Source organism: Nerophis ophidion, linkage group LG09 (assembly GCF_033978795.1).
Source record: "Nerophis ophidion isolate RoL-2023_Sa linkage group LG09, RoL_Noph_v1.0, whole genome shotgun sequence".
Lineage (NCBI taxonomy): Eukaryota > Metazoa > Chordata > Actinopteri > Syngnathiformes > Syngnathidae > Nerophis > Nerophis ophidion.
This window is the reverse complement of record NC_084619.1, coordinates 22,221,136-22,249,081: the sequence shown is the minus strand read 5'-3', so window position 1 is coordinate 22,249,081 and position 27,946 is coordinate 22,221,136. Positions and strand designations below refer to the sequence as shown.

Below are 27,946 nucleotides of genomic sequence, written 5' to 3'. Positions count from 1 at the left end.
TTGATTTTTTTTTCAAAAAGACACAAGCCAAAAGATAGGCTTTACCCGTGCACGCACACTGGAGGCAGAATTTAAAAAAAAAAAAAGTCTTCATCCTGATTTACACAAATACCTGAATACCTGCCAACATAGGCTATGTATTGATGATACAAACGTTTATTTTTTTTGTTAAATAATTCCTATTTAGGGGACTCGGCAGACAGTGCTGTTTTGAGGTATCCTGCATTCATAAGCTGGCAGTGTTTTAACCCAAAGGGACAAAATTGGTATAGTTTTAGTCTTAGCTGCATCAGGAAGCAGATGTGCTCCTGATTAGACTGTGAGCATCTTCAAATGATGACCTTAAAATGGAGCCACCATGGTTTGCGAATCCTGTGCCAACATTTATAGATACTTGACATGGATGAGAGACGAGAAGGGATCAAAGTGGGTGCCTTGGGATCCTACTGCTGACATGCAGATCTAGGGGTATTGTTTTTATCGATACTAATACCAAAATTGATATTCCTTCCTGATACTGGTAATCATTGGTAATCTAATCAGTACTATATGTATTTGGTATAAAAATATTTATTACCAATTGTATTAGTACAATAAGTTGTACACCGCCAACATCATGTAACATCTCACAGCTGGAAAGTCAATTATCAACACTTTCTTTTTAAGTCTCAAACAAGTCTATTATGTGTGCAGTGCCAGTTGCAATGAAGTTATGTCATATTTTAAACACCACACAGATCCATCACTGTTTCTATTAATTACTATTACACTCTATTGAAATACTTTTTTATGTATGGCATTCATGTGCAGAGCACAGACTTTCTTCTCGATATATAAAATAGATAGTATAAATCAATGCAATTAGCATATCACATTTAGAACAGCTGTTTCTTTCATAAAAAAAATTCAGGTTAATTTTTATACTTGGCATACTCATCCCGCGGGCCGGTTGAAACTGTTCACGGGACTGATCCGGCCCTCGGGCTGTACGTTTGACACCACTGGTCTAGAATCTTTGCGGTTCGACTTAATAAGGAACCGGAACCAAAAAAGACCAGGGCTCGGTATAAAAACTATGGAGATCTACTATTTGAGAGGTTGAACCCCTTAAACGTTGAGCATCGACACAAATGTCCTGCTGCATCAGACTTGAAAGCAAAATGAGACTGAGGGTCGATTAAGTTCTGAGGGGGAGGTGGTGGTGATCTCATAAAGGGCATCATGAGATGTATGGCCTATTACAGAATCATTTAAACCACTTAATAGGGGACAGGAATTAATGGTTTCCATAGAATAGTCAATTATATTGATATTTTCATAACGTATTGTGTACACTTCATATTGTAATGGAATTCCCTTCAACGCTCTCTCTTTTATTTTTGATTGTATTGTTTTGAATGCTACTGTATTTCACAGTAGGTCTGTCTTCATACAGTCTTGCTGACGTGTGTGCCATTTTAGGGAGGCTCAGGTGTAGGGTTGGGCGTTAAATTGAATATACTCGATATATCGTCGGTTTGTCTCTGTGCGATGTAGAAAATGAGTATTTCTTGAGTAGTCCAGTATACGTTTTCTCCCAGTTGCTTTTAGCTTCGGGCATTACACTACAGGCTTTTCTCACTATTTTGTCTCTCTTTCTCACGAGAGATAAAACAAGCACACCTTGTTACACACGTCACATAATGTCGCGGGTGCAACGTCATACGTCCTCGCCGAGCAGAGAGGTAGCAGCATAGGTAACGTTAGCTGTGGCAGGTGGTGCTAGCGGAGCGGTGCGAGGTGTAATACGAGAGAGAGAAGGTGCGAATCTGGTAACAAATGGAGGAAGAATAATTAATTCCCATGAAAAACAGCACGGAGTCCATCGTCTTGCGATGGTTTGGCTTCAAGCAGAAAGATGTTGAACAGAAAACCGTAATATGTAAAGTATGCGGCAAAAGAGTTGATACGATAAGTAGCAGCACTACTAATTTGTAGCATAATTTGAAAAGTTATCCGCGAGAGAATGAGTGCTTGGAACTCCACATGTCAACATCTCGGCCGGTTCCACACCAACCAAATGCCGAAGCAACCAACACCGACCCAATTAAATTTGGCGTTATCCAGATTAACACTGTTTAAAAAAATGAGTCAAAAACAGGAGTTAACGTCCGCAGTAACCTACCACATAGCGAAGGACATACACCATTTAATTTCCTATTATGCAGCTAGTTTTTATTTTGCATCCATCTATCCATACATTTTCTATTGCTTGTCCTGTTCGGGGTGGCGGGGGGTGCTGGAGCCTCTCTGAGCTGCATTCGGGTGGAAGGCGATGTACACCCTGGACAAGTCGCCACCTCATCACAGGGCCAACACAGATAGACAAAACATTCACACTCACATTCACACACTAGGGTCAGTTTAGTGTTGCCAATCAACCTATCCCCAGGTGCATATTTTTGGCGGTGGGAGAAAGCCGGAGTACCCGGAGGGAACCCACGCAGTCACGGGGAGAACATGCAAATATTTTACAGTTTGTGAAATATCTTGTGTGACATATGCACAAACGTGCACTTATAGCTTGTTTTAAAATGTATCGGACAGTCTTGGACTTTCTGTTGTGAAATAACATGAATGTTTGTGCCACTGCTTAATAACTGTTTAATAAATACACTTTTGCTAAATTAACTTAGTTGTGATTTCCCTTTCTGCATTAAAGTTAAAAATAGTATATATTAATGCAGTATGAACAAGAATGTTTTGATGTAGACACATAGAATCATCATACTGCTATGATTACCGTATTTTTCGGATTATAAATCGCTCCAGAGTATACGTCGCACCGGCCGAAAATGCATAATAAAGAAGGAAAAACACATAAATACGTCGTACTGGAGTATAAGTCGGATTTTTGGAGGAAATTTATTTGATAAAATCCAACACCAAGAATAGACATTTGAAAGGCAATTTAAAATAAAGAATAGTGAACAACAGTCTGAATAAGTGTACGCTATAAGACGCATAAATAACCAACTGAGAAGGTGCCTGGTATGTTAAAGTAACATATTATGGTAAGAGTCATTCAAATAACTATAACATATGGAACATGCTATATGTTTACCAAACCATCTGTCACTCCTAATCGATAAATCCCATGAAATCTTCTCCCTCGATGTCGCTTCTAAACAACTCTGCCAACTCCAAAGGTATGCACCGCTCCCTCTTGTCGTTTTCTGCTGCATATTTCACTACGTCCAGCTTGTAATCTGCAGTACATGATTTCCTTTAATGTGCCATTTTTGTTCAGGCCATGTCAGTTTTTTTCAATCAATCATTTTTTTTAAGTTACCTCCAACGTTGAAATGATCGATTTTAATAGCTACGGCAGTAGCATATAGCAGTTAGCATCCCATGACCCACAATGCACTTCCGCCATGACCCTCCCCCGCCGAATTCTTTTTGGTTGACGTGTGTGTGACGATTGCTGATATTTTCTTTGTCTCTTCCGTGAATGAGATAAATAATATTATTTAATATCTTTAATATCTTACTGTAATCTTACTGTAATTTGTTAATAATTTCACACATAAGTCGCTCCGGAGTATATGTCGCACCCGGCCAAACTATGAAAAAAACTGCGATCTATAATCCGAAAAATACGGTATATAAAAATAAATGATAAATGGGTTGTACTTGTATAGCGCTTTCTACCTTCAAGGTACTCAAAGCGCTTTGACACTACTTCCACATTTACCAATTCACACACACATTCACACACTGATGGAGGGAGCTGCCATGCAAGGCGCCAACCAGCACCAATCAGGAGCAAGGGTGAAGTGTCTTGCTCAGGACACAACGGACTTGACGATGTTGGTACTAGGTGGGAATTGAACCAGGGACGCTCGGGTTGCGCATGGCCACTCTTCCACTGCGCCACGCCGTCCTATCGCATCAAGTGTTACCGTATTTTTCGGACTATTAAGTCGCAATATTTTCATAGTTTGACCAGGGGTGCGACTTATACTCAGGAGCGACTTATGTGTGAAATCATTAACACATAACCGTAAAATATCAAATAATATTATTTCGCTCATTCACGTAAGAGACTAGATGTATAAGATTTCATGGGATTTAGCGATTAGGAGTGACAGATTGTTTGGTAAACGTATAGCATGTTCTATGTGTTATGGTTATTTGAATGACTCTTACCATAATATGTTACGTTAACATACCAGGCAGCTTCTCAGTTGGTTATTTATGGGTCATATAACGTACACTTATTCAGCCTGTTGTTCACAATTTTTTTTTAATTTTAAATTGCCTTTCAAATGTATTCTTGGTGTTGGGTTTTATCAAATAAATTTCCCCAAAAAATGTGACTTATACTCCAGTGCGACTTATATATGCTTTTTTTCCTTCTTTATTATGCAATTTCGACAGGTGCGACTTATACTCCGGAGCGACTTATACTCCGAAAAATGCGGTAATTAAAGGCTAAGGCAAAAATATTGAGATAAATATCGTGTATCGTCACATGGCCTAAGAATATCGAGAAATAAAAAAAAAGGCCATATCGCCCAGCCCTACTTAGGTGTTATTTTGACAGCTCCTATTAATTTGTATTAATGTCAAATAATTTAGAGTTGCATTGGATGTTTGTGGAGGCCTTGTTTAATCAGGCATAACATTGGATTAATTATGATCACTGAGGTTCTGCTTAGGTTTGTTTGGCCCTGCAGTTTCAGGTCACTGGGTAAAGTGATGGAGAGGCTTCTGGCTTTAGGGAAGGGGCGGTAAGGGGGGGATGCTGCTGCTGGTCAAAGCCAGAGAAGGGAAGACTACTCCCCGGCACAGTCACACATCACTCCTTGGCATCTCGCTCAATGGCCGCTCTGTTCTTTTACAGCTGGATCTTGTGACTCAGAGTGACAAAGTCCAATTTCAATCTTGAGAGTATGTGTGATAGAGGGAGGGCCACGTTGTGCCTCGGGCCGCCTCGTCCATTCGTCTTAATTATCTGTGTGGACAATGTGCAACTATTCACAAGACAGCACGTGGTCATCGGTACTTTATAAAAATATTATTTGTACTCTAGTCACTTACGGAACAAGACATGGCACCACCTTATCTTTAAACCTATCAATTGTATGATAATTACTGAAATTATGGCGTGACATTTTAAATCGGTTGTTTACCTGCAGATTGCCGCTGAGTGCACAATTTGACAAAGAAAACTATATTGGGGCGTCTATTTTGAAGCCTTTTTATGTGTAATTTGTTTGTGTTGAAACATATGGAACACCAATCATCCACAGCATTTTAGATAGAGATAGATAGTACATTATTGATTCCTCCAGGAGAGTTCCCTCAGAAAAAATGAAATTCCAGCAGTAGTGTACAGAATTGAGAACACATGTAAAAAGTAAATAATGGGGGTATAAATGGAAATAAAATAGATAAAAATAAAAAGCAACAGTAAGGATTAAAATATAACAGTAAAAATAAGAATATAACAAGAGAAACTAGGCAGTAGTGACCATGTTATAAAGATGTATTGCACTTTTAAAAAACTTTTGCATGTAATTTAAGAAAAAATAGGACTCTATAATCTGGCTTTACCTGACATCACTATTTTTAACTGATGATAGCATGTAGAACTTAATAGGCATTTCCCACTCATCTCTTGTCCTTCTTTATTGTGCTTCGATACCTCTAATCAGTAACAGGCTCGTATGGCTTGTATTCATATACAAGTGTTGCTAATGGAGAAGAACCAGTGCTGCTGGTCATGAAGAGGTCATGCGATGGCGCTTTGATACGAGCATTCATTGGAATGCAAATGTGACCGTCTGCCTGTCCAGCTCCTTCTAAAATGAATAGTAGCACGCTGAAACAGACAGGGCAGCTGCCCCCCACCCACCGTTATCACTGATCACTCGCTGCATAAAAGACAAACGGATGTCTTCACAGTGTCACACAGGAGAAAAATGCGTGTGCCATTTTGTTGTTCCACGCCTGGCCTGACCTCAGATGCTAGCATGAGAGCGATTAAAGAATTGTTTAAAGTGACAGATGGGTAATGGTTCCCTGGTGATAAGTGAGGTCATGCAGGGTCATCGTCAGTCTGGTTCATCAATTTTACTAACTACTCACCTCACCTAAATTGCACAAAGCTGCCCAGTATTATTTTCAGTGAAAGTAACAACAATGAACCGTTCCTCTCACCATTTGGCTCATGTGTAATTTATCACAACGTTAGAAGCATTAGAGAGGATTGTTTGCCTATTGATGTCAGCATACCTAGACAAGCAAATGAGAAGTGTTTAGTTCAGAAGTCCCCCGACTTTTTGACTCCGGGGCCACATTGAGTTGTGGCTGGGCTATCTATTTGTGTGTGCGTGTATATATATGTATATATATATATATATAGAACAGGGTTTGCCCAAGATTTTCACGGTACCTGTGGTGGTTGGGGTGTGATTAGGGGGTGTGGTCACCATGGTGTCATCATATAATTTGCAAGGATGATATGATTTTACTTTAAAAAGGTTCAAAAAATCTATCCAGTACATACATTTCAAACAAATATGTGTTACATTTTATCGTTGTGTTCTATTTTGAATTGTTGCTGCTTATTGTAGAATATAGAGTCGTGGTCAACAGTTTACATACACTTGTAAAGAACATAATGCCATGGCTATCTTGATTTTTCCAATAATTTCTACAACTCTTATTTTTTTGTGATAGTGATTGAAGAACATACTTGTTGGTCAAAAAACATTCATGAAGTTTGATTATTTTAAGACCACAGAACTTTCATCCAGAAGGTTTTATTTTTTACCATGTGATGTCAGATCAAACAAAAAATGAGTAGTTTGGCCACAATACCCTGCGATGAGATGGTGACTTGTCCAGGGTGTACGCCGCCTTCCACGCGAATGCAGCTGAGATAGGCTCCAGCACCCCCCGCCACTCCAAAAGGGACAAGCGGTATAAAAATGGATGGATGGATGGCCACAATACCCAGCAATATGTGTGGAAGAGAAAAGATGAGGCCTTTAATCCCAGGAACACGACACCTAGCGTCAAGCATGTTTGTGGTAGTATTGTGCTCTGGGCCTGTTTTGCTGCCAATGGAACTGGTGCTTTACAGAGAGTAAATGGGACAGTGAAAAAGCAGGATTACATCAAAATTCTTCAGGACAACCTAAAATCATCAGCCCGGAGGTTGGGTCTTGGGTGCAGTTGGGTGTTCCAACAGGAAAATTACCCCAAACAAGCGGTAAAAGAATGGCTAAATCAGGCCAGAATTAAGGTTTTAGAATGGCCTTCCCAAAGTCCTGACTTAAACGTGTGGACAATGCTGAAGAAACAAGTCCATATCAGAAAACCAACACATTTAGCTGAACTGTATCAATTTTGTGAAGAGGAGTGGTGAAAAAAATCAATCAGAAGCTTGTGGATGGCTACCAAAAGCGCCTTATTGCAGTGAAACTTGCCAAGGGACATGTAACCCAATATTAACATTGCTGTATGTATACTTTTGACCCAGCAGATTTGTCCACATTTTCAGTCGACCCATAATAAATTCATAAGGGAACCAAACTTCATGAATGTTTTTTGTGACCAACAATTATGTGCTCCAATCACTCTATCACAAAAAAATAAGAGTTGTAGAAAATTATAGGAAACTCAAGACAGCCATGACTTTGTGTTCTTTACAAGTGTATGTAAACTTTTGACCACGACTGTACTTTGTTGAGAATGTTTCAAGCGTCTAGAAACTTAAGAATTGTTTTTTATTAAAAAAAACTACCAACAAATGTAGTTTCTTTTTCTGGTGTTCTTATAGAATGTACATGTATCTAGAAACTGTACTTCTGTCTCTCGATGTACCTGACAGAAAGCGAGCTGCAACAATCATGACGTCACACGTAATTCATGCTGTTGCACCATTTGGATTTTCTCTCCCTAAAAGCCGCCACTGTCCTCTTAATATTTGCACATTTTCTAGATGGCTGCCCGCGGGTATACCTGGGATACAATAAAGTACGTTCACATCGCAGATATGCTGACTCTGCTCTATACAATCTTGTGCGTTTTGTTGCCACACAAGTTTCACACGTTTTGGGTGATCAAAGTCATTTTTTGCGTCCGAGTTTTGGTGCATCACTTGTTAATAGTGCGCAAATAAAAGGCTATATATATATATATCAATTTATACTATTAAAATTTGCTGGTAATAATGTTTTATGTCCATGTGGTTTTGATCTAATGTTAATTTTTCCCTTTTAATGTTTATTTTTCCCATGGTCTCAAACACACACTCCGTGCCTGAAAGCAGATTGGCGGAGAATGAGGTAGTGTTGTGTGTCTGGGGAAGCACGGAGCTGAAAGTGTTTGCATGGGAGGCAAAACCTGTTGGAATTGTTATTATAAGATTCACAATAAAAGTAAAAATAGCGGTTGTCTGACTTTTTACTTTTTCTGGAGATTGCAAAGCACTATATTTTATTTTCACTTAAAAAAACAAAACAAACTAAACAAAAAATATATATGTATATATATATATATATGTGTGTTTGTGTGTGTGTGTGTGTGTGTGTGTATATATGAATGTGTGTGTATACATATATATATATATATATATACATACGTGTGTGTGTATATATATGTATACATGTGTATGTATATATATAAGTGTATATATATATATATAGATATGTATGTGTATATTTGTATGTATATGTTTATACATATATATACATGTGTGTATGTGTATATTTATATGTAAGTATGAGAATATATATGTACTGTATGTATGTGTGTATATAGATATGTATGTATGTATATAAATGATAAATGGGTTGTACTTGTATAGCGCTTTTCTATCTTCAAGGTACTCAAAGCGCTTTGACACTACTTCCACATTTACCCATTCACACACACATTCACACACTGATGGAGGGAGCTGCCATGCAAGGCGCCAACCAGCACCCATCAGGAGCAAGGGTGAAGTGTCTTGCTCAGGACACAACGGACGTGACGAGGTTGGTTCTAGGTGGGATTTGAACCAGTGACCCTCGGGTGGCGCACGGCCACTCTCCCCACTGCGCCACGCCGTCCAATATATGTATGCATGTAGATATATGTATGTTTTTGTATATATATATATATATAATTTTTTTTTTTTTTTAAGGTGTGGTGGCCATGATTTAGCCGCATTTAGCGCAACATTCGGTTACATCAGGGGGAAACCATGTGTGTGTGGGTGTATATATTAGGGTTGTACGGTATACCGGTATTAATATAGTACTGCGATACTACTGAATCATATTTGGTACTATACTGCTTCTAAAAAGTACCGGTCCGCTAATCCGAAGCTAAACATGCTTCAATACACACCGTAGCTCACCCGTGTCAAAAAGTAAACAAACGCCATTGGTACACCTTACATCCACTGCATTGATACCAAGTACAGGAACGTATCGAGTCGATACTACCATGATTATGTCAATATTTTTTGGCATCACATCATCTGCTTTCGTTTTTTTTTTCATTTATATTATGTTTATAAACTCAGGAAATATGTCCCTGGACACATGAAGACTTTGAATATGACCAATGTATGATCCTGTAACTTTTTGGTATCAGATTGATACCCAAATTTGTGGTATCATCCATAACTAATGTAAAGTATCCAAACAACAGAAGAACAAGTGATTATTAAATTTTAACAAAAGTGTAAATAAAACATGTTAAAAGAGAAAACAACCAGATATTGACAGTAAATGATCAAGTAGATCAATAATTAATTTTCTACCACTTGTCCTTAAAAGTTTGACAAAATAATAGAATGTAAAATGACACAATATGTTACTGCATATGTCGGCATACTAAATTAGGAGCCTTTGTTTGCTTACCTACTAATAAAAGAAAAGTTGTCTTGTATGTTCACTATTTTATTTAAGAACAAACTTGCAATAAGAAACATATATTTAATGTATCATAAGATTTTTTTGTTAAAATAAAGCCAATAATGCTGTGTGTGTGTGTGTGTGTGTGTGTGTGTGTGTGTGTGTGTGTGTGTGTGTGTGTGTGTGTGTGTGTGTGTGTGTGTGTGTGTGTGTGTGTGTGTGTGTGTGTCTACATGTACGTATGTGTATGTATATATATACGTATGTGTATGTGTATATATATGTATGTATGCATGTTTGTATATATATAAATTTGTGTGTGTGTGTGTATGCGTATGTGTGCATGTCTATATATGTGTGTATATATAATATATATATATATATATATATATATATATATATATATATACACACATTTATTTACATGTATTTATACACACACATATACACATATGTATGTATGTATGTATATATATATATATATATATATACATATGTCTGTATGTATATATATATATATATATACATATGTCTGTATGTTTGCATATATAATATATATACACACATATTTATATACATATTTATACACACACGTATATATATATACATATATATATATATATATATATATGTGTGTGTATATGTGTGTGTGTGTATATATATATATATGTGTGTGTATATGTGTGTGTGTGTATATATATATATATATACATACATATACTGTATATATATAATGTGTGTGTATATGTTTGTATGTATGTATGAATATAAAGTACAGTATACCGCTACCAATTAAGTACCGCGGTACTAATGAGTTAAACATGGTGCCATACTTTCTTTGAAAATACTGGTCCTTTTTTATATCTGCATGCTGCCGTGCGGCTTTGACGTACAGAGCAGAGGAGCATGTTGGGTGTGTATTCTTGTATATTCACAGAGCGCACAAGCAGAAATAGTGTGGAGCGGAAAAATGGCAAATAAAGGCAATTCTGCTGGTTAATAAAGATGGTGCGTGAAGAGCTATATGGATGCATTGAGGCTTCAAAACTACCAGTCAAGGTGACACTAAGCTCGAAAGCACCGTGCTTCTATAAAACATACCTCGCCAAAGTGGCAAAGTATTACCACTTTCGCTTCAAACGTAGTAAACATTTAAATAACAATTATCCATTCCTACACAATGAGTTTAAAGGTAATGTTGTTAACCAGCACCTCTGTCTGTTGTGCACATACAGATATGTGGATGCACACACAGATATGTGGATGCACACACAGCTGCTTATTAGCGGAGTCAAAACTGCCCAGGTCGCAAACCATCCAACCACCCTTTCATTTTCTATCGCTTGTCCCTTACGGGGTCAAACCAATGCAGGTCAAATGATTGAATGTTTTAACAAATTCTTACAATGTGTGTTGTATCCTTAACAATGTGTGTTTTAACTGCTATATGTCTTATCTTATTTTTTCAGTATTTACTAATGATTGTATTTTTCTTAAAGCACAGACCAAGAGTGGCAGCTATAAAACATCAAACATCTAATATAATGTCAGTAAATCTTAATTTTCTATTTTAACTTAATCCTAGATTAAGGCAGGCTATACAGTATGTACTATAAACAATTGTTAATTGTTCTTTGAGTGCAACAAGAAAAGCCCAATGTGTTTAATGCCTTTTAATTTTCATTTTAATCTTCTCAATTTGTTCTTTGAGTGCAGTAAGAAACATATGTTTATTGTATAATAAGATTTTTTGTTGAAATTAAGCCAGAAATTATATGTTTTTGTGGTCCCCTTTTATTTTGAAAAGTATCAAAATACATTTGGGTACCAGTACCCAAATATTTGTATCAGGACAACCCTAATATATTTAAACACACACCACACACGCACACACACACACACACACACACACACACACACACACACACACACACACACACGTGTATATACACACATTTACATATATATGTACAATGGACTAGTTCATAGACGAGCTTACTCTAATTACCATGGCCAATCGCAGGGCGCAGATAAGAAAATCTCCAATTAACCTCACGTACATATTTTTGGAATGTGGGAAGAAACTGGAGTGCCTGCAGAAAACTCACACACGGGGACATCCAAACAGAGGTTTCGAAGATGCACACGGCGTAGTTAGACGTTATTCTTGGTAGAAATGTCAAAAGATTCAGGGTTAGGGTAGTTTACACAGGCTTGAACAAGAAATGCATTAATTCGCTTAAAATACCTTTCACTTCAATTCTCTCTGACTTTTACCCGCTGTCATCTGTGTAGGTGCACCACCAGCTTTTTTATATTTGAGCTGTTTTTCAAACTAATTATAGCCAATAGTACGTAAATAAGACTATATACGGTACATCCATTCATACAATATATAACTTAATTTTGTTTTCTCGTTAAGTGTTTTCATATTATGAATGTTTATCTATCTGTTTTGGCCCTTCGATGAGTTGGCGACTTGTCCAGGGTGTACACCATCTTCCTCCCGATTGCAGCTGGGATAGTTTCCAGCACCCCCTGCGACTCCGGGAGTGATGGATGGATGATACATTTTTTTTTAATAATAATTAAAAAATATATTTAGAAGGTGTGGCATTACGCACACCCATATATATATGTATATATATATATATATATATATATATATATATATATATATATATATATATATATATATATATATATATATTGATACCTTAGTATGGATTGTGGGGTCCCAACAGAAACACTTGAGAATCTTTCTGCAACTTGTCTGTGTACTTAAAGCCTGTACTGCATGTATTAGAAAGTGTAAATATGTACCTTTTTGTGAATCTATAAAAGTTTCATTAGTGATGTCTTGTTCCAAATGGTCCAATATATTGAAGGTAAACGATTGCAAATACAAATTAGAAGCACAAACTAACATAAATGTGCAGGTTTTCAATTAGGAGGAGATATAACACAATTGTTAAACATATATTTGTATGCAATACAAATTGTATCAAAGACTAATCAATATTTCCATGGTGGAGGCAAGAGGAGCGGAACTCAAGACAAAAGTAATGACCTATTTAACATGTTTTGTTGGATTTTCTACTGTTGATTTTAGCATCAAACATTGCCAAAGAAAACAAAAACAAATACAGTTTGGAAAACAGATCAGCAAAGTAATCATAATTAATATAAATGTGCTTTTTTTTCATGTTTATTAATGTACTGTCTGTTCTTAAAAAGTACATATAACACAAATTTGTTTAAATTTATTAGCAAAAATGCCAAAGTGTGCTTTACTCACAAATCAACAATGTAGGTCAGAAATGATGCAATGCTATTTTTGTATTTTTTTTAATTTTGTAATATGACCAATACTTCATATCCAAGTGTGTATGAAAAAGTCACTGGTTCCTTAAAAAGCTAAATACAATAAGCATTGGATCAAGGCACATACAAGACTGGCCAAAGGGCAAACAATGCACTTTGGTTTTCATACTTGAAGAACAGGTAATTTCAAATTGTGGCAACAAAAAACATGTTCACTTTGAAAACAATGTAAAATAGTAGTTTTGTCAAGGGATAGCTGACACTGATCATTCTAATGTAGAGTTAGCCTTTTGACTTGAGTGACGTAGGGTACACGGTACTAAAGAATGCCACCATTGTCAATTGGCCGTTGTTGGCTTGTACAAATAGAAATCGCGGGGGGTCCTGTGTCAGCCTGTCCAGTCTTCTTGTTTTGAGGAGTCCCCTTAAAGTCAATGTGCTTTATCTGCCCTGTGCTGTGGCCTACAATCCTATCAGAATAAACGACACACATGTCCTGCTCGGGTTACTCAGCTGTGTTACCCACTTGCAACGAAATACACACTTAAAAAAGTAGAGAAATAAAGCATGGCACCTCATCTGTAGTGTTTTGTATCACATACAAATCACGACTATATTCTTGGTCAGTAGTAAATGAGACAGCTCACTGCTGTTTGTTCTTCTAAAACGGCAACATGCCTGATTTGTGAATTTTATTGATCATCTGTACCTTAGTTTATGCCACTTTTTTGACTTTTTTTTTTCCATACAGCCACAATGTGAAAATAATGACCTGTGCTTATACTACAAGGTTTTCTAAAGTCTGATTGTTCACCACAGCAATGAAAACCCACTTTCACAGTTGACAAGTCATCATATCTCAATAGAATATAGTGTCTTTTTACTTGGTCGATCATTTTTAAGCAAAGGAAATACAGTACAAATTACTACAAATCCCTAAAATGTAATTGCAGAAATAAACCCACTGATGGTTCCGTGAGGGCCTGCAGGTGGAACGTTCTCAGTCTTCACAAAATGTCCTTAAATATAAATTATATGGCAAATGTACAGAACATTGCTTCTTTAGTCTCATAGATCCAGTGTTTTGTAGAAGTTTTGCCGTAAGTCTCTGTATAACAGCACACACTCCCGAATGTCTGTGTGCAATATCATGAATGGGAATAATCTGAATCTGGTATTCCACTGTCTCTGTAGCTCCTGTTGTTAATATTGTTCTCGCTGTGTGGGCTCTTGTATAAAGTCAGGCCATTTGGTGGAAATATTGTGTGTATCACAAATTCCTCCTTGGACACAGGCAGGTGATTTATAGGAATCATTTGAAAAGAAGTTTCTCTTATTTCTAGAATTGAGTTGTCCTTCTTCGTGCCTGCCTCGGCATAGTCATCTTTTCTCCGGCGGCCTTTGTTATAGGTGCAGTTCCTGGAAAAAAGTGACCCATTTCTGTGGACGTACCAGCATACCAGTGCCAACATGATGATTGCCAAAAGTGCAACAGCCCCTCCGATGATGGCAGCCAAAGGCAGACTAGAATTTTTGTAAGGCTCTTTCTCCTGCTCTCTGTTTAAAGTAGTGGTTGGTTTGTAGGATTTATGAGTGCCAGTCTCAGTCTCAATGCAAACGGGGGTCTCGTCTGACAAGTAGATGTTGCTGGTCTCCATGGGAACCATACATATCCTATAGGAAGACTCTGGCTCCAGTGCAGTGAGCAGGTATTCAGTCCTCTCCCCTTGCACAATTGTCTCTGTGATGGAGCCGAATGCAGGGCTGTGTCCCAGCTTGAGCCAGCTGAGCCGCAGGGCAGTCATGGGCTGTGATACCCTCCAGGATATGTGAATTGTATCTGCGCTGCTTGACTTCACACTGATTGTGATGATCTTCCTTCCTATCGAAGTGGTGGTCCCGTGGTAATTTTTGCCCAAATTTGGTCCTCTTACTGCAGGTCTTTTGGTCACAAATAAGGGCCACTGTGGCTGTGAGGGGCGCACAGTGTTCGAGACTGTGCTCGTCTCATACGTAGGAAGTTCTGAATCTGTGCAGTCAAACATGTCTGTAGTTAAGTCTTTGAGTGCCATGCCTTTGACCTTATCAGGGCCTTGGCACATGAAGCCTCGTACATTCACTTTTGACGGTAATGACCGGAGCCAGTCACGTACCCATTTCATCCTGCAAGTACATTGCCAGGGGTTGTTGCGTAGCAAAAGCTGTGTAAGATTGTCCAGATCTTCGAATACACCCTGTGGGAGGCTACTCAGGTTGTTACCAGACAAGTCCAAACGATACAGTTGTCTCAGGAAGGCAAACGCTCCAGGTGGAACTCGATTAATGTGATTATCTTGAAGCTGAAGCTTCTCCAAACTTGTGCCCGGCAGGTTAGCTGGTGGCGATGTCAGGGAGTTCCTCACGAGTGAGAGCTCAGTCAGGTTAATCAAGTTGATGAAAGCCATCTCCCCAACCCCACGATTATTGAGCAGGTTACCATCCAAGATTAGCCGTTTCAGGTTGATGAGATCTTGCAGTGACTGTTCTGAGATTGATGAGATGCGGTTGTCTTCAAAGCGCAACTCTTCAATGCTCATAGGTAGACCCGAAGGGATAGTACTTAAATGGTTTCGCGAGAGAAAAAGCAATCTCAGGTGATTACTGTCTCTGAAAGCCCCTTCCTCAATGCTGACCGCTGACACAGAATTGTCATCCAAGTGTAGTTCCTCAATAAAGGGGATCTGAGCTAAAGACTCATGTGTAATCATGCGAATGTTGTTCTCCTGGAGATGGAGCTCCTTAAGTCCAAGGGGAAGGTTAGTGGGAAACTCATCTAGATTGTTGCAGTAAAGGTAGATCTTCTCTACATTTGTGAGCCTGCGGAGCTCTGTGGGAATTCCTGAGCTCTTTATGCGATTGTTTTGCAGGAAGAGCACTGTTGCATCCAGAGGTAAACCAGTAGGAATGGAAGTCAGACCACGGTCATTACAGTAGATGAAGGTCTCATCACAGCGGCATGCAGAGGGACATGAGGCAGAGGTCACCAGTGGGTTAGCGAGACCCAGCAGCAGTCCGACCCTGATGAGGAAGAGGATAAAGGCCTTGCATTGACGCATCATCTTGAAGCTGTGTTCCTCTGCAGAGTAATCACTCAAAGGCCCCTAGGGAGAAGACACAGGAATACATTTAATGCACAATACCTTTTAAAGGAGGGTCAAATCCCTGGACTTATTTTTGCCGTCTTAAAACGGTGTCTGCACCACATTCTATATTACGCACTTGGAAGGGTCAGTTAATTGTTCTTCCTCTCGAACATGTTTATCTACGGTACTTAAAATTTGGTATTGTGCCTCATTTATGGCGATACTGAGAAGAAGTGTAAAGCCAACCAGTATTAGTAAGCGCTCAATTCATGCCGTCTATGAATTGCATCTCTGTTCCTAAAGGCGGTTCAGACGTGTGAAATCTAATAGCATTCCCTCGTTGTCTTACACGCTTCTGTACCTCAAGGCTTCCTTTCATTGCTACATACCAAATCAGAAAACAAAGTTGTTCTTTGTTGAGTTACTGTTCAAGTGCTGAAATACATTTTAAGTTATGTCTGTGTACATACAATAACTACTGGATATGTTTTGAGAAGTTGGAATGACAAATTAGAAATAAAATCACATTTGTATGCGTTGTGAACACCAATTATAATGTAACTCCACCCATGTCAATCAATTGTTAATCTCGATACATTGCTTTGTTATTCATTCAGATTCAAACTACACGCACAAACGTCAGAATGAATTGTTCGTTTAGTGAGATGGAATTTAGCAAAGCTGTAAACATTTTTGCTTACCTGGTTTATACAAGGTGGTAAATCCTTTCCGCTCAACAAAACTCCAATCAAGAACTTCTTGTTATTATCCTTTCTATAGGGAAAAGTTTGTCTGAGGGCTTTCCGGTGAGATCCTGACTGGTCAGTGTTTGCAGAGCTGATCCTTGTTAGGACGATGACCTCCTCTGTGTTCTCAGAGGCTCATGCTTCCGCTGCCTTTACCATGACAGATAAGCTTGTTGGATAAGCATCCCCTCTCAGTGTCAAAGCCTGTGCTCTGCAATATTAAAAATCCTAATGGGTGTTGAATTTGTCAAGCTCAGTAGCCATAACCGTAGATTAGGTGTGTGTCATGACAATCTTGTGAGCTATTGTAGAGGCTCCTTTCTGCAATCATCCCCGACATGCATGATGGGTTGACACAAAGCTGGTCTGACCCATGCCAGTCCCCTTTGCCGCAGGCTCAATCAAGGCCTGTTTGCTTATGTACTCCAGCTGGTAAAGGTAACCAGAATCTTCTTCTCTGTTGTTAAGCTTGTATGTACATGAATCCTGGACTCCGGTTGTGGTGCCGGGCGTAGAGGAAGGTAGTTTTTTCTTTTAAGGAGACAAATGGTGAAAAGGGCAAGCCTCCCTCATGCACCTGGAACTTGATTCATGCTTGGCCCTTTTCGCAGCCGGGTTGGTGTCCTAAAAAACAAACAAAAAAATACATTTAGCACACAATCTTTTAAGATTAAATACAACTTTTTAATATTTATTGTATCCGTCACATTTGCTCCTGTGCATCACACCACCCACTATAAACCACTATTGAGTGAAGTAAAATAAAGCTGATTCAAAAACCTAATTTTAACTCTACTATGTGATACAACAATCTTTACATAATTATTTTTACAATACATATTATTTTTGATTTGGATTAAGTCACATGACTCTTTGTAGCTTTTTATGTTAATCGATCCCTTTTCATTATCATAAACAATGTTTACGGTTCGAAAAACCTGCGTTGTCGATTACATTGGTTTATTTTATTAGAAAAAAGCTATAATTTGTATTGTGTTGCTTTGATTAATTATTTAATGATTTGAACTAACACAAATCTATCAAATCTGGACTGCATTGTTTTACAAAATAATCAATAACCTAACCCATATGTTTGTCTGAGTTCAGTTCACAGTTTTATTCCACACTTGTAAAATGCAGAAATATAGCAATAAAGTCAAAAGCCTTAACAAGACCCATCATATTAGATGAAAGGACAATCCAGTCAAGGCTTACATTGTTAACATTCCATTTGAATTTCATATGAGGACCAAGGGTGTTGCATCCATCCATGTCATCCCTTGCATCACTGTGACCCCCTTGCCCCACCTCATCCCCTCTTTACAAGTTATGAACAGTGCTTTGTTCATGAAAATAAAATTGCCTTTACCTTGGAAAATGTTCTGTTTTTCTTTGGCACACAATAGTTTTGCATCCTGATATGCAAAGACCTGCTGGCATCCCATTTCTCGTATAAAAACAGTACATCAGGAACCAGGGCCCCAGCCATTTAGCAGATTGTTGCTTTAAATAAGAGAGCATTAGGGAATTGGGATGCTTGTAAGCGAATGGCAATTGATACAATGCTGTTGAAAAATAATGTTATTCTTTTTCCATTAAGCAAGCACATTAGTTGTCAATTAGAGACAGCCACTACTAACTTCTGCATCAAGGGAGCCTAACAGGTGGGGGAGAAATTAAAATCCTGGAACATGAGTTTTACAGTGAAATATGTGCTATGTCTGTAAGATTCAACTTTAAATGTGGCACTTAATATTTCAGTTACAAATATTGCAGGGCTTCACCGCCAATCATTTGGAATTACAGGAAATAAAGTTTCTGATTTGCACTCTAACAAGAGAAACCAGCGAGGACTATCTGCACTCAGAATAATATGCTTTTAGGTCTATTTAAGAGGATTAGCTACATAAAAGCAGCCTTGTATATTCCTAGTGTGCACTGTTGTTACCTGGTGCTGAGCGCTATCCTGTCTATTGGGAAGACACGATTAGCTCATTTGGAACAACAAAGTGGATGTAGTCTGTACTGAACATGTTTTTATTTTGCAAGTGGCATGATGTGTCTTTTGTTCCCCTTTTTCAGAAAATGGCACTTCTATTGTTTAGTACCAGGTCAGAATTTTGACATAAGCAAGGGTACTTAATGCACACAACATGATTAATATTATTTTTTTGAATTACATATTACATGCATTTTACACACAACGTGTTTTAGAACACATTAAATAGTTTTAAGGGTGATGGAGTTAAACATACTAAGCGGTGGACGTCTTTCTACGTCGATTTAATACGCTGTTTCTCCGGAAGGCCAAAGTGGTCTCTGCTTCATTTACCCTGGTAAAGGTAAATCGAGCAGTCTATTAAACGTATGTGCGTTCACCCAGTTCCCTTTCACCGGGAGAACATGCGATGCTCACATAAAGCTGATAGCCATTGTGAGCTTACCACGCTCAAATGCACATTAGTCTGCAATAACAGCAGCCCTAGACTTACTTAGTGCCCTCTGGATATACTTTACATTGCACAAGAGAGGCATTGGGGAAAAAAAGAATCCTGCTTTTAGGACAAGGAGTTGTAATGGCTGACAACTAAATTATTCATGAATCCTGAAATTAATTTTGCACCACACAGTATGTATCCATTGGGAAATCAGTGTTTGTATCTATCATTGATTAGGGCTTTTTTTTTTTTTTTAAAACTACTTTTGTGATTGATTTCTCACAAAAACAATGTAATACCACGGGGTTTCAGGCAAAAGAACGATGCCTCATTTCAATCCGTGTTGATGTATGGGTTCCCGTTAAAATGGGGCTGACCGGATGATAATTCTGTCGGCCCCCGTTAAGCCTGCAGAGGGGCCTGGGACAGGCAGGGGTCTCTCTTTTGTTGCGAGCTGAAAGGAGAGATCTGTAGCAGCTGCAATGATTTCTCCCCACATGGGGGTGGTAGGCACCACAAGATGTGTGTGAAAACATATGCAAGTGCTGTTTGTCCGTCTGACAAGCAAACACCAAAAAGACATGCTAAGCTGCAGAAAGGAGCCCATTTTAGCCCACAGGCTTAAAGCTTTTAAAGGTTCCCATTTATTTTTTTTACTGGGCTTTAAATTCAAGGCTTATTTTTTTCCTCACTTGCTACAATAGATGTTTTGAAAAAAAAATCATGTTTAGCGGTATGTCGGCTTTTTGAAAGTAGGTGTTTTTGCTATCTTTCGCAGATGTGTGCACTGAGATTGTGATCATGTTGACCTGGTTTGTAGTTAATCTAAATCGAAAGCAATTTGCTGGGAACTATATCCTGAGGCAATCATCAGTGAAGACTACTCCGGCCTGTCTCTATTGAACACACTGTTTATGTTGTCTGAACGGAATTGGATCATAACTGGGAATGAGCGTGATGTGCAGTTTTCTAATGGGGATATTAGGATGCAAGCTCATTACAGTACAAAGTATCTTTATTAGGCAGGTGACCTTATTGTCTTATGGAGATGGAGGATTGGGTTGACAGCTGTTTCCAGTAAGAAGTGCATGCAGTACTCTATATATATATATTTTTTTTTTTAACATGTTGAAAGTGTAGAAAGCAGCCACTGCGCATGAGTGCATTTGAGCATCTGTGCTCCCAAGTTGCTGCAGCGAGCTGCATAAATAAATGTGCAAAGTTTCAGTGTGCGCTCCAGACAGGCGCATTTTGCGGTGTGAGGTCCAGCTGGCTCTGGGTGCGCATCTCTGCTGGATGTGCGCTGCAACTCAACGTGCACACACACACACAGGGGGGGTCTCGGCGAACCATGGTCCGAACCACCTTTATGCTCCCCTTAATCCTATCAACTTTGTGTATTCGCCAATCAAAGGCTCATGCGGCCAGTTTAACGATCTGCCGTGTGACGTGTCATCAAGGTGACGCACAGGAATAGCGTTAAAAGGGAGTATTTTGTGAAATATCGTTAAAAAAAAAGAATTATTTCAGTATATAAAGAGGCGTTGAGTATTTTTTTTCCCTATTTGGCAGCCAAGCTGGTGAATTGTCAGTTTAGTTTATGGTGCTGGTTGTAAAAAAAAATGAAAAAAATAAAGAATTCCACCTTTTTGTAACGAAATGTCACTCCAAAAAAAAAAAAAAAAAAAAAAAGATGCACCCCACTCCAGTGAAAAAAAACACTTACCTCTAAAGACAACCAAACAAGTAAAGTTCCAGGTATCCTCTCACGGGTCAGAGGGGGGAAAAAAGACCAAAAAAAAGAAAAAGTAGTCCAATCCGAGTTATATGGATTTTCCACGGTTCCACTCACTCCCTCGCAAATATGGAATGCATGTGTAGCAGCACTGTGGTGTTCACTGGTGCCCTCTCTCTCTCTCTCTCTCTCTCTCTCTCTCTCTCTCTCTCTTTCATGCAGTCACACTCTGCAAGTTGTGCGCAAGGACATCCATGCGCGTATTGATCCCAATAACAAATGTGGACTTGTGTTTGCTTCCAGCCGTGCTCCAGCAGAGCGCTGACGTCATCTGGAGGCGGGGCTTAGCTCTCTCTCTTTCTCTCTCTCTTTCTAACCCCTCCCACCCCTCAGCTTCTTCCCTTTGGAAAATAGACAGAGGCGCTGTGCAGTACCGGGTGGCTGCACTAGGAGGAGTGGAGGAAAAGGGGAAAAAAAAGAAGAAGCAAGTATGCATGGAGAAGAGCTAGATGCAAAGGGCTTTTTACTTGCTTTATGAGCTCCAGTGTAGGCTTCATGCATGTGGTCGGCTCTTGTGTCACAATGGATACATTGGTGAGCAACCCACGGCTCTCGATTTAGTGCCGCCTTGGAGCATTTTTAAAAAAGGAAAAGGATGGGGGAACACTTGTTTTTGTTTTATTAGAATAGAATAGAGTTGTATTGTTACTATTGCAGTGAACAGGTTCAAAGTACAACGAAATTGGAGCAGATCCCCTAAGGCATGGGTGTCAAACTCTGGCCCGCGGGCCAAATTTGGCCCGCCGTGTACTTTCATTTGGCCCTTGAGGCAATATCAAATTAACATTACAGCTGGCCCGCCGCTTTAACGCCACATTTACCGCTAGTACTCATACTCGTCAACCCTCACGATTTTCCCGGGAGACTCCCGAAGTTCAGCGCCCCACCCGAATTTCTCCCGATTTCCCCCCGGACAACAATGTTGGGGGTGGGCCCTAAAAACACTGCCTTTGGCGTTCTCTACAATTTGTCACCACGTCCGCCTTTACTCCATACAAACAGTGTGCTGGCCCAGTCACATAATATATGCAACTTATACACAAAAATAAGTGAATGCAAGCATACTTGGTCAACAGCCATACAGGTCACACTGAGGGTGGCCGTATAAACACTTTAACACTGTTACAAATATGCGCCACACTGTGAACCCACACCAAACAAGAATGACAAACAATTTGGGAGAACATCCACACCGTAACACAACAGAACAAATACCCAGAACCACTTACGGCACTAACTCTTCCGGGATGCTACAATATACACCCCCGTTACCACCAAGCCCCGCCGCCGAAAGGAGGCATTCAATTTTTTTTTTTTTTTTATTTGATATGTCATTAATATTTTTTTAATTATTATTATTTGAAACTTGATTTTGCATGTCACTATAAAGTTATATAAGCCTTGCTTGTTCAATATTCAATGCAAAACTTGTTTGGGTCCCTATTAAAAGGTTAATTTGTTTAACCTTGGCCCACGGCTTTGTTCGGTTTTAAAACTTTGGCCCACTCTGTATTTGAGTTCGACACCCCTCCCCTAAGGCAGTGGTTCTCAACCTTTTTTCAGTGATGTACCCCCTGTGGACATTTTTTTAATTCAAGTACCCCCTAATCAGAGCAAAGCATTTTTGGTTGAAGAAAAGAGATAAAGAAGTAAAATACAGCACTATGACATCAGTTTCTGATTTATTAAATTGTATAACAGTTCAAAATGTTGCTCATTTGTAGTGGTCTTTCTTGAAATTTTTGGGAAAAAAGATCTAAAAATAACTAAAAACTTGTTGAAAAATAAATAACTGATTCAATTATAAATAAAGATTTCTACACATAGAAGTAATCATCAACTTAAAGTGCCCTCTTTGGGGATTGTAACAGATATCCATCTGGATTCATGAAATTAATTGTAAACATTCCTTCACAAAAAAAGACATCTTTAACATCAATATTTATGGAACATGTCCACAAAAAATCTAGCTGTCAATACTGAATATTGCATTGTTGCATTTCTTTTCACAGTTTGTGAACTTACATTCGTATTTTGTTGAAGTATTATTCAATAAATATATTTCTAAATGATTTTTGAATCGCTGCTATTTTTTGCTATTTTTAGAATATTAAAAAAAAAAATCTCATGTACCCCTTGGCATACCTTCAAGTACCCCCAGGGGTACGCGTACCCCCATTTGAGAACCACTGCCCTAAGGTGCATATACAATATAATAATATACATAGTAAAACAAGATAGAAATAAGAGATGTATCATATATATGTATATATATCTACACACATGCATATATGCATACATATGAATATATATACACATATATATAACATTGTTGCACATTATAGTCCGAATTTTTTTTGAATAAAATTAAAAACATGACACATGAGGACATGATGGACATATTGTGCTCACTCAGTTCCTGTTTAATGCTACTATGGCTCTTGGGTAAAAGCTGTTTTTAGTCTATTTGTGCCAGCTTTTAGCACCCTATAGCGTCTACCCGAGGGTAGCAGTTCTAGGTGGGTCTTTCAGGATGCTGTGTGCTTTCCTGAGACAGCGGGAGCTGTACAGGTCAGCCAGGGAGGGGAGGGGGCATCCGACGATCTTCTGGGCGGTCTTTATGACCCTCTGGAGCGCCGTTCTCTCTGCGGCCGTGCAACTGTGTTTTGTTTGAGGATCAACATGACACACACCTTCCCAATTCTCAGAAATCCCTCGGTTTAATATGTTTGTGTGTAGGCTTCACTGTTGAGAGTATTTGGTGGTGAACATTGTTTATTCCGACTAATTTTGTCGGTTCTTGAACTCCCCATCGTGTGGACTGTGATGCAACAGCTTGTTTACATGTAAAATCTTCCACTCCTTCGTCTCATTTTGTCTACCAACAGTTTTATGCTGTGCGTGAATGCACAACGGTGCACTTTGTTGACGTTATTGACTTGTTGGTGTGCTAATCGGGCATTTTTGGTCAGTGCATGACTGCAAGCTAATCAATGCTAACATGCTATTTGATGAAGTGAAGTGAATTGTATTTATATAGCGCTTTTTTCTCTAGTGACTCAAAGCGCTTTACATAGTGAAACCCAATAACTAATTTTTACATTTAAACCAGTGTGGGTGGCACTGGGAGCAGGTGGGTAAAGTGTCTTGCCCAAGGACACAACGGCAGTAACTCGGATGGCGGAAGCGGGGATCGAACCTGCAACCCTCAAGTTGCTGGCACGGCCGCTGAACCAACCGAGCTATACCGGTTGGTTCAGCCGGTTGATTGATTGATTGATTGAAACTTTTATTAGTAGATTGCACAGTACAGTACATATTCCGTACAATTGACCACTAAATGTTATCACCCGAATAAGTTTTTCAACTTGTTTAAGTCGGGGTCCACGTTAATCAATTCATGGTAAGATGTATGTATATATTGCATCATCATGCCTCATTTGTAGGTATATCTGAGATCATTTAAATATTCTACACATTTATCCTTTTTGTATATAATTTAGTTTTGCATGTCTCATGAAACATTATTTATATTGGCTGCATTTCCTATTAGAAGAAGACAGCCTGCCGTTTCCTTTAACTTGGCCACACACATCTATACTTTTTGGCCATTAAAAGCCAGTCATTTCCATGAGTTATCTCACCTTCTGAGTAGCCTTTGATTTACTAATGGTTCGTAATGTTGTAAAAATGTGTGGAATAATATTAAGTTTTAACATTTCTGTCAACAAAGATTTGCTTCAGCCTGCAACAGTCATTTTGATAGTAAGCTATTGTACCTAATATAGACACTTACGTCATGTGTTGCCCTTATTAGAACACTTATATACGGCTTTTCACTATTGCGGCTCCAGACAGATTCGTTTTTTGTATTTTTGGTACAATATGGCTCTTTCAACGTTCTGGGTTGCCGACCCCTGGATTAACGTATACTTGGATTGGGTTTGTCATGTACATTCAGGCAAGTCACACGACATAACTCCTCAAGTGTGTCATATTTGGCAACTCCTGCCCAAGGCTCCGACCTCAGTCCGTAGATTAAGGGGATGGCACTAGGCAACGAGCTAAAAGACGGAGCTGTCCCCTCATTGTCAAGCAATCTGATACGGTGTCAGGGAGTGAGGTGTACACACGTCCACTACATGGTATCTCTTACAAGTGTTCTCTGTGCACAACATGGCTGAGTCATGACTGTAATGCACATGTATCAAAGTCAAGGCACCTGGACTAGATCTGTACTCTGGAAATAATGTGTGTGAATTAACCACTTGAAATGTTATATGTTGCTGTTATTTCAGTTCTGATAACAAAAATATCTTGTAAACTTTTTAATTATCTGATCATGCAACAATATATTTGATTAAAAACAGAATACAATGATTTGTAAATCCTTTTCAGCCTATATTCAATTGAATAGACCGCAAATACCAGATTCTTATCATTTGAACTGGTAAACTTTGCTATTTTTTTCAAATATTAGCTCATTTGGAATTTGATACGTGCAACATGTTTCAAAGTGGCAAAAAAGACTGAAAAAGTTAAGGAATGTTCATCAAACACATGTTTGGAAAATACCACAGCTGAACAGGCTAGATGGGAACAGGCGGGTGCCATAATTGGGAATAAAAGCAGCTTCCATGAAATGCTCAGTCATTCACACACAAAGTTGGGGAGAGGGTCACCACTTTGTGAACAAATGTGTGAGCCAATTGTCCAACAATTTAAGAACAACATTTCTCAACGAGTTATTGCCAGGAATTTGGGGATTTCACCATGTACCGTAATATCATCAAAAGTTTCAGAGAATCTGGAAAAATCACTACACGTAAGCCGCAAGGCCGAAAACCAACATTGAATGCCTGTGACTTTCGATCCCTCAAGCAGTACTGCATCAAAAACCGACATCAGTGTTTAAAGTATATCACCACACGGGCTTAGGAACACTTCAGAAAACCACTGTCAGTAACTACAGTTCGTTGCTACATCTGTAAGTGCAAGTTTAAACTGTACTATGCAAAGCCAAAACCATTTATCAACAACACCCAGAAACGTCGCCAGCTTAGTGCTCATCTGTAAAGCCCACCTGTGAAGTGAAAACCCTTTCAGGTGACCACAATATAAAACATGTTTTTAAATATTTTACCTTTTTTGTTAAGTACATAACTCCACATGTGTCCATTCATAGTTTTGATGCCTTCAGTGATAATCTAGGATAGGCTCCAGTCCGCCAGCAAGGGACAAGCGGTAGAAAATGGATGAATGGAAGCAGCAATGAATGGCGGAACATGGCTAAACTGCTCAATGTAAGCACAGGCCAGGGGAGGGAAGGGGGATTGTACCGAAGTCCAGCATGGCATGAAAGGCCCAGTGTCAGTCCACCCTGAGTTATGACATACCTAAACTCTACTGCCCTGATGGTGTTTAACCCCGTTTGGCTCCATGTTTCAATGACGCCAGACTGTGCATTTGTTCTCGCCAAGGCCAAAAGCATTGATGAGTCACTCTTTTAGTCAAAGGTTTGCAGCGCCGACAGGGCCAACACTCTTTCCTGCTGGGTGTCATCTCCAGTGTCTCCCTTCAACCCAGGCTTACCGAGTGTCCCTGCACCATAGCGCCAACATTGCGGCTACTCTGGTTCAACCATTAACTACATTTATTCACTGGGACTCTAAAATCGACGTTTAGTTGTTGCATCCTGCGATGAAGTCACAATCTGCAAACTTTTTCATTGTTTGCATTTGCAATTCTTTATCAACACATTGATATACAGTCAGGATGTAACAATATCAAAATCTTATGGGACGATATTATCATGGTATGAAGGCCACAGTACAATATTATTGTAGTATATGTCCAAAAAGAAAGCCTTACAAATGGCATAGTTGGTCAAATGAAGTGGCAGGAATGTTTAGGACAGTGATCTCCGCCAGTGTCCAGAATCCGGCCCACAGGAAGTCCCAAGTTAAAAAAAACAAAACAAAACAATTCTATTATTATTTCTATTTTCAATCTGTCTTGTCTAATCCATTTTCTAGTGCTTGTTACTCTCGGTGTCTCTTAGCCCCTTAGGCAAATCATATTGTGTAAAAATGCATTTTACCATCGATAACGTGACATCATCGCGCTCAGAATATATAAATATATATATTTATATATATATGTATATTAGGGGTGTGAGAAAAAATCGATTCAAATACGTTGTGCGATTCAGAACCGATTCAATTTTTTTTTTTTAAATATTCTTTTTAAATTAAAAAAAATATATATATATATATTTTTTTTTTTAAATCAATCCAACAAACCACTACACAGCAATACCATAACAATGCAATCCAATTCCAAAACCAAACCTGACCCAGCAACACTCAGAACTGCACTAAACAGAGCAATTGAGAAGAGACACAAACACGACACAGAACAAACCAAAAGTAGTGAAACAAAAATTAATATTATCAACAACAACAATATTAGTTATAATTTCAGCATAGCGGTGATTAAAAATCCCTCATTGACATTATCATTAGACATTTATAAAAAAAATAAATAAATGAACAACAGTGTCACATTAGCTTACACTTGCAGCGCATCTCATAAGCTTGACAACACACTGTGTCCAATATTT

The 27,946-nt window shown here is 38.8% G+C and overlaps 2 protein-coding genes across 2 annotated transcripts in view; one reads left to right on the top strand and one right to left on the bottom strand.

Annotated features, from left to right (window-relative positions):
• macrod2 (mono-ADP ribosylhydrolase 2) overlaps positions 1–27,946 on the top strand; it is a 1,231,520-nt gene that overhangs the window by 111,873 nt on the left and 1,091,701 nt on the right. The gene's annotated exons all lie outside the window — the stretch shown is intronic.
• flrt3 (fibronectin leucine rich transmembrane 3) lies at positions 13,232–21,535 on the bottom strand. Its single transcript, XM_061910568.1, has 3 exons — positions 21,256–21,535; positions 17,047–17,715; positions 13,232–16,363 (listed from the first exon to the last, which is right to left on the bottom strand). The coding sequence occupies exon 3, from the start codon at positions 16,319–16,321 to the stop codon at positions 14,372–14,374; it is 1,950 nt and encodes a 649-aa protein (XP_061766552.1). The 5' UTR covers positions 16,322–16,363; positions 17,047–17,715; positions 21,256–21,535; the 3' UTR covers positions 13,232–14,371.